The 8,928-nt window shown below is 32.4% G+C and overlaps 1 protein-coding gene across 1 annotated transcript; it reads right to left on the reverse strand.

The window, feature by feature from the left end:
* Positions 1–82: 82 nt before the first annotated feature.
* On the reverse strand, positions 83–3,544 carry LOC110933096. Its single transcript, XM_022176335.1, has 3 exons — positions 3,148–3,544; positions 1,851–3,071; positions 83–1,743 (listed from the first exon to the last, which is right to left on the reverse strand). Exons 1-3 carry the CDS (start codon positions 3,542–3,544, stop codon positions 83–85), a joined length of 3,279 nt encoding a protein of 1,092 aa, XP_022032027.1.
* Positions 3,545–8,928: the final 5,384 nt, after the last annotated feature.

An 8,928-nucleotide genomic window follows, 5' to 3' on the forward strand; every position in this document is an offset into this window, starting at 1 on the left:
ATTTTCAAATTGTTTATTATAAAATTTAACACCTCAGTAAATATTCATGTTTAAATTATACATATTAAGTATTAATGAAAAATCATAAGTCATTGAATACTTCTTTATACACAACATTAGTTGTTTTATTTGTAGGCTTCCCATCTTTGTCCAGTATTAGCAATTTAACACCGTCTCTTGTTTTAACTCTCGATAACGCGACATACAGCTGACCGTGCGTGAAAACCGGTTGTCTTAGGTACAGACCAACTCTATAAAGTGATTGGCCTTGGCTTTTATTGATAGTCATAGCAAAGCAAACAACAACCGGAAATTGCCTTCTTTGAAATGAAAAGAGAATCTTCTTGTCTGAAGGTACTAAACTAATTCTGGGAATATAGGTTCGAGTACCAATGTTAGCTCCAGATATTATTTCAGCCTCTATTACACGGTTATACAACTTTGTAACCTTCAACCTTGTACCATTGCACAAACCATTTTTTTGGTCAATGTTACGTAACAACATAACTGGCACACCAACTTTTAGCACTAACCTGTGATTTGGTAAGCCTGAAACTTTAAGACCATTGAGAACATCCGGTGTGTATAATCTTTCTTGTATTGAAATAACATTTTCAGTTGCACAAAGACGGTCAGAGCTTAGATACTCTCTTTCTTCACCGGGAAACAACGCTAACAGCCTATCGTTAATCTCGTTAACAACCTCATTCTTCGGCGCAAGTATAGCCCTATCACTAAAATAATTAGGACTTCTAAAGTTCTCGAGAATCGAAGGATAAACAAATTCGATCAGGCTGGAAATGGGATCAGAAGTATTATTAATTATAAGATTAGATGGCACTTCAATTGTCGCTTCTACGTCATTAGGACCACCAACATTTCCCTCTCCTATATCCAAAAGCCACTTAGCAAAACTATTTATTTCCTCAATCTCGGATGGAGATCTTCCAACGGTTAACCTCATATTCCTTGATAACGTTAGCACCTTACATTTACTCCATAAATAAGACGAACTTAATGATGCGTTCACCGTCTCTTGTCTACCACCATTTCGAACAACGGGAAGTACTTGTCTAAAATATCCACCAAAAACAATAACCTTACCACCAAATGAGATTTCAGAATTTCTTGAGGTGTCGAAATTGAAAATGTCATTCATCGTGCGGTCCAAGGCTTCAAACGCATGTTTATGGACCATAGGTGCTTCATCCCATATAATAAGTTTGGTCTGATGCAACAATTTAGCGACATCACTATCTGCTTTTATATGACATACCGAATCCTCATTAAGATTCAAAGGAATACGAAATCTGGAGTGTGCAGTCCTGCCGCCTGTCAATAACAGCGATGCAATTCCACTCGAAGCAACATTTAATACAATTTCTCTTTTTGATCGAAGTGCAGCAGACAACGTCTTCCATAAAAAGGTTTTCCCGGTGCTACCATATCCGTAAACAAAAAACATCCCTCCAGTGTTACCATCAACAGATTTCATTATCTCTTCAAACACCGACCTTTGTTCTTCAGTTAACATATTAAACAGATTAACATATTCCTCTGCGAGACTTAATACGTCGTAAGTACGCTCCTCGTTAATCAGACGATTATCGAGATCAGATAACGAAGAAGAATCTGGAAAAGGCATTGTTGAGAAGTTCCGTAGCGATGAGCTATTCATACCTAAAAACTTTTCAATTTCCAACAAAGCGTAATTTTTAAGTTCGTCGTCTGGAATTGATAAACCTGTTATATGTTAAAATACAGATACAATGAGTATGATATTTTAGTTAAACCATGTATGAAAAAAAACTGAAAAAGCAAAATGGCTTTTCTAAAGTTTCATAATGTACCTTGAACACGATGTAGTTTACTATATCTGTAGATGAAATCATCTGTCATGTATTTCCACGTGCTTTCCCATACGATCTCCGGTCTTGACATAGTATTCGACAATAGCATCATGCCAAATAAATTTCGTACGTACGAAGCTCTTGCTGTTTCATTTGCTTCTTTAATTGCTTCGATGTACTCTTTGTCATCATCTAAAAGACCAAGTGCGAAACACGCATCTCGAAATGTACCATGTACATGACCATTAACAGTTTTGATATCGTCATATGACTTAGGTCCTTTTACTTTATTGAGCAAGATTCTTAAAAAATAAGCTTCTCCAAGAGAGGGAGCAACATTATGAATTCTGCCAATTGAGTTACCTTTCTTCCGAGGTTGCCAACAACGGTTTTCAATCTTCCATACATACCAAGTTGGAAACTGAACATAAGTTAGTGTACGCGCCAAATGGTCATCATGGTCTTTGTTCCTTTCCATCCAAGACATAAACATAGAACACTTGACAGATGGCCTGTTAAGAACAGAATTGATGTCTTCGTCTCCTCCAAAGACAACCGGTTGGAGACCTGGAAGATGGAATGGAAGTCTGGTAACAGAAGGATATCTGTAATTTACATCGTAACTAAATATCCTCCATGATGCCTCGCATGCTGAGATATGCCGACAGTCATAATACTCTTTAATCTCATCTTTTTCATGTTGTTCATTATGATTATCACTATGCAAAACAGCAACTGTTGCTCTATCAGGACCTTTGTTGATATACTTAAACAAATATTTAATTGACCCAGCTTGGTTGCACCACTCCACGTTTATATGTGCCTGATACTTTTTCAATATCTTTTTGTTGTATGGTACAACACTTCTATTATCTAACTCGATCCGGTTTTTGACAACTGTTGCTCCATCATCTCTCCTTCTGTATAATGGGAAACCATTGGCGTCAATTGTCGTAGTATCTTGAAATCTTTTAGGAAAACCTTTTGAACACTGTTTATCAACCATACATGGGCAGTTCATATTAGCATTACCACACGGTCCATGAATCATAAAATCCTTCACAAGCGTATACAACTCTGGGTCATCATCTCTATTTGGAATTTCTGCACATATGAACGGATCAACTTGGTCAACAGTGGGAAGTTTAGCTTCTGGTTCCATGAATAAGCACAAATGCGCATGAGGCAAGCCACGTTTTTGAAACTCAATTGTATAAATAACTGCATAAAAATAATTTAAAATCAATAAAAGAAAATGTAAAAAATATATTTAAAAATAAAAGATTGCATTACGTACTTGCTGCTGCTTTTCCCAACATATGACATTCCTTTAAATCTTTACAAATTGCATCCAGCTTGACTTTAAATAACCTTGATAGGATATCAGGCCTATCTTCTGGATTCAGAGTGGTGTCTTTAAGAAACCGTTTTACCTCTGGCCACTTGGGATTGCATGTAATGGTCATAAAAAAATCAGGATAACCGAACCATTTACATAAAGCCATTGCATCTAAATAGTTTTGCATCATATATCTAGCTCCACCGGTAAATGAAGAAGGCAATATAAGAGGTGTACCAACATTAGATATATCTTGCTGACCATTATTTCTCAATTTCCGGAGACTTTCATAGGTATCAGATCTTAGATTTTTTTGTTGAAAACGTATGTAGTTTAGTCTCTCGCTCTCAATCATCGTATAAGCATCAACCAAAAATTGTTGGAAAAGTCTCCTTGAATTTAGAATCAGCGAAAATTGGTTTACTCTATCTTGAATACGATATGAAAAGAACTCTCTCATCGTACAATTGGACGCTTCTTGTTGGTTACATCTATGACACCTCTATGAGGGATGTCAACTCTGTAACCATCATCTCCATATGGGAAGAGAATTGGGTATTGAAGAGCAAGGTAAGAAGGATGTAATTCACTTATTCGTTGAAGAGTCCCCGATTTAGTTTCAACAACAATATCTCTGTTCTCAATTGCGTTTTCAACATCTCCAACAATTAGAGCAGCAACCTCGCCACATGTTGGTAAGTTATACATTCGACCATCCTTGTCCCTTTTTCCAATAAGACGTACCTTAAGAGTAAGCTGCGGATCGTCATGAAAACAATCTCTAACCATCCTGTAAACTTTAACCAATACATTATCGGAGTCTAACACAGACTTGATATGTTGGATCAACTGACGATCAACTGAAGCAGAAGAGGATGTAGGTGACTCCTTAGATCGACTGTTTTGACACAATTTTTATCAATGAAATAATAATTATTAATTGAGAAACAATTGAAACAAATTATACTGTAAGATACTTACCTAAAAATCGATTCTCGGTTTGAAACTTCGTTCTCTGTATCGTATATGTACAGCTGGCAAAACTTTGGTTTATTGGCATTCTCCGACAACAGACTTCCAATACTATGATAGTTTTCACCGCTAATCCTGTAGCAAAATGGGCCATTACCTCTATTAACAGTTGGATCGACCTTACCACCCATTGATGTGAAAGCGAACATAGAATTATAACGACGAATGTTTTTCAAAAAAATGCTTGCTTTCATTATCCAAAGATGTAAACAGTTTCTGATAATTTGGTTGTGCATATTTATAATCGGGTAGCTCTACTTTGGCATAACCACAACATAAAAAATAACTTTTTTCCCATTATTGGTTCTGCCTCTCGCCGTTTCTACATCCCATAACTTTGCCATGCATACTTGACACGTAATACACTGGTCACCATGATCTAAGTAATCTGTAGATTAGCATGGAAATAAAAATAAATGAAATTAATCGATGTATTTCAAGATTAAAAAATGGTATACAAAATAATGTCGAAAATATATAACTTAAGCGACTACCTGGTGAAACACCTTTGTAAGGATCTTCATCTAACGCTGCATCTGTAGTCAAATCAACCATTGGAATAGGAAATGTAATTCTTTGTCTGCCTAATAACTTAGATTTCCCAGGAGATAGCTTTGGAGACGTTTTGCGTAAAATAGGAGTTGTAGTAACTGTTGTTATGTTTGGAGAAATAGAAAAGCGACGGATACTTGTTGAAAGTGTTTGGTTGTTTGAAGCAGATGTGTAATCACCTAAACAAAATATGACTTTAGAAAATCGGCTATAATATTACTTGTAAATATTAACAAATGTATAAAATTACCATTTTGTGTGTTACATTGAAAGGACCTTCTATTAGAAGAAGATTGTAAACTATTCATAGCCCTGGATTTGCCTCATAAGATAGGAGATTTTTTACTATCTAAATAAAGTCTCCTTAATCTCCGTCTCTCTTTAGTGTAACTTTGATAACTTTACGTGAAAACAATTGATAAAAGAAAAATGATATATATATATATATATATATATATAGTTTTAGACATATATATGTATCAAAATAGTTAAGTATGCAATTTTAAAAAATATGAAAAGCTTAAAGAAAATATATAAATAAACCTGGCGAAATAGTAGATGCATGTCGTGAAGTAGTGGGAGTGTGTAATAAAATGGAAGACGAATTAGAAGTCGACGATTCTTTTGTCTTAGAAACCGGTAACACGTGTGATATGTTAGATCTTTTACTATCCAAATACAATTTTCGTAGTTTACGCCTCTCTCTGCACTCGTCTTGTGTAATTGCCGGAGTTAAAACTGTATTAGCATGTAAAACCAAAGAAACGATATAATAGCATTAGTTGTCTATAAAAATAACTATATATAAATCAATTAGCTGAAAGGGAACTTTGATTATAATTTAATTTTTCATAAAAATGTTATCATATTTGATATATCTAATTATTTTAGACATATATACGTTTTAACAAATAGTTAAGTATGCAATTTTAAAAATTATGAAAATTTTAAAGAAAATAAATAAATAAACCTGGCGAAATTGTAGATGCATGTTGTGAAGTAGTGGGAGTGTGAAATAAAGTGGAAGACAAATTAGAAGTCGACGATTCTTTTTTCTTAGAAAGCGGTAACACGTTTGATACGTTAGATCTTTTACTATCCAAATACAATTTTCGTTGCTTACGCCTCTCACTGCACTCGTCTTGTGTAATTGCCGGAGTTAAAACTGTATTAACATGTAAAACAAAAGAAACAATATAATAGCATTAGTTGTCTAAAAAAATTAGTATATATCAATCAATTAGTAGAAATAAAACTTTGGTAATATTGTAAGATTATATAAATATGTTATCATATTTGATATATGTTATTATGGTAAAAAAAAAATAATAATTTACTTTTAATAATTGATGCCACAATAACTATATAAACAAATATATGAATATATAAAATAAAAAAATAACCAAACAAAGACACATATACGGCTAAAAATGAATGTGATTGCATGGATTCTTGTGCTCAAAAATGTCATAGTGATAGGCATATCAAATAGTCAACATTCACTAATTGCTTGTACATCATACTTCATGATCTTTATATCTATCATTACATAAGCTTATAATTTCATTTAGTTTCAATAAGGGTTTAAAACATTGCTCTCATCTGCATTCTGAATTTGTGCATCATACGGTTGACAACTCTACGAAAATCAGGTAACATAAATCATTTAAATTCAATGTTGATGTTCATCTGTGATTTCCTGGTTGGATTTATTTAATAAAAATACAAATCTGGATACCAGAAGCTAAATGTAACTTGTTTCATTGACAGTTTTGTTTTCATTGAGTTAGTTAACATACATGATGTTCTTAGTGTATTTGCTGCATACATGTATTCTAGTATGAAAATAACTGATTTAGGTAGTGATTTGAATACACTCACATGCACGAAGACATAAAGAATACAATGCACACCAGGTGTTCGAAGAAATGTCTATATGAAAAATGTTGTACTTAACGAAAGAATAATTTTTTTAAAGTAAAAAAAACAAATAATAATTAGGTGTTTTATATGATTAGGTTGTAAAGTTAAGTTGTTTTCGGATATGCATTTAGGGGGTAACATGAAATGCAATAAGAATGTTTGTTAGGCGTACTTGTTATGTTTTTAAACTTTGTATTGTTCAAGAATGTTTGTTATTGGGTAAGATGAAATGGAACAACAAAGTTTGTTAGGATTACTTCTAATGTCTTTAAAGTGTGTGAAGTTAATGAAAGTTAGAAAACTAACATTACTTTAAAGTACATAAAAATGATTGGATTATATGTTATGAGTCTATGTTTTATTTAAAACGGGTCAACCTTTGAACTGTTTCTTAGCGTGGCCGGTGCTGAAAACGATGTTGTGGTTATATCGGATTCTGAAGACTCTTTGGCTGAATCAGAGGAGTTTGATGATGATGACGATGAAACTGGTCCGCTGATATTCATTGTGCCATACAACAAACGCTTTGTAAGTTCAGACTAAATTATATGTTAGTAGACGTCTAATATGTTTACATAATTTGAAGAAGTTTGGTATTTTTTTTAAATATTTGACATCAATAATGGAAATTATTAATATGTTTTGAAACTTATAGCGCATACCAGTTGGGGTAGCATGGATCACAGGAATTGACGAAACATTGAAAGTTAAGATCGTCAACAGGCAGAATGTCGAGACAAAACATGATGTTAGGGCGGAGCCAAATAAAAACAGTATCAAGTACGTTGTCAAAGGATGGGCGAAATGGCTTAAAGATAACAACATAAAAGAAGGTGATCATTGCAAGTTCCAGTACTTTCCACATATTGGTGTTTTGTTCCTTGCCAATGTTTTCGGCTAGTGGTAATGTTTGAAACTTGGAATCACGGTAGAAGCATAACATATTGTTGTTTTGGCTAATGAAGTAAGGTAGCGTAAGTTAAGTAGTCTTAAAAGTTGTTTTGTATGTGGTTAACATGTTTGATAGTTACGATCTTTATGTGGTTTGGACCGCTACTATCTAACCGTATTTATATATATCTACCTGTTGTACTTTTAGTTTATAGCTTATATTTAATATTTATTACATATTTTGGGCCTTCAACTCAATTGAATACTATAAAATCGATATACATTTTTAAATAAATGTTGAAGAATAGGAACATAAGTTAGTAAATGAGAGTAGTTCAATACCATTGGTAATGTCTGAAAAAGGACTTCTTGAGCTAACAACCGCAACATCTAAATTAAAGAAACATAACATAAATAAAGCATATCAAGGTGGTTATTATAGGTATACAAAATAGACAAACATCACAATAGTCCAAAAAGTGTTACCTGTTGAGTTGTTTATATTAACTTCATTATTGGAGTTAAATGAAGATCTATGCTTGCAGTTTCTTGAAATGGCTATCATTGTAATAAAGAAAATGAATTAGATTCTAATTAAAATTATTATTATATATAAACAAACAAAAGAATGTCAAAGATAAATCAAAAAACACAACCTGAAGTGTTTCCCTAGTTTGATTGATTTCCCGAAGTATTGGAATCATGCTTTGACCGTTTATACATTGCGGAATAAGTTTTTGGAATAAGAAACTAATCGTTTGTTCAAACTGCCTTACAATACCCTTGGAGTGAAAGGGATGTAGTCGTTAAACAAAAGAGTAGAAATGACTTGAAATGAGATGAAGAGATTTATATGTTGTAAAATTTCTTTTTAAGGAAACATTAGTAATGTTAACATTTAAGGATATTCTTTATGATATTTAATGATTAATATCTTAATTTTGGAAAGTCAACAATTTAAATTTTTTTTTGGAAATAATAGTTAAAAAACCGATAAAAGTTACTATATATAAATAACTTTCCAACATTCAAACTTTAATATAAATATTATGCTTTATATTTACCAAATATAAATTTGGTTTATATGGCAACATTCCAACATTAGAACTTTAATATAAATATTATGCTTATTTTTTATTAATAATGGAAACGTGTTAAGATTTTAAATAAAACTTTAAAATAATTAGAATGTTATTAAGACGTAACACAATATAATGTTTAGTAATATCATCTTTAATTGATATAACAATTGAATACCATAATAAAAACAAAACATAATACATAGTTATTAAAAAAGTAACATCATGTCATATCATAGAAAAAAATTATAAGCTAAATACA

Source organism: Helianthus annuus, chromosome 4 (genome assembly GCF_002127325.2).
Source record: "Helianthus annuus cultivar XRQ/B chromosome 4, HanXRQr2.0-SUNRISE, whole genome shotgun sequence".
Taxonomy (NCBI): Eukaryota; Viridiplantae; Streptophyta; class Magnoliopsida; order Asterales; family Asteraceae; genus Helianthus; species Helianthus annuus.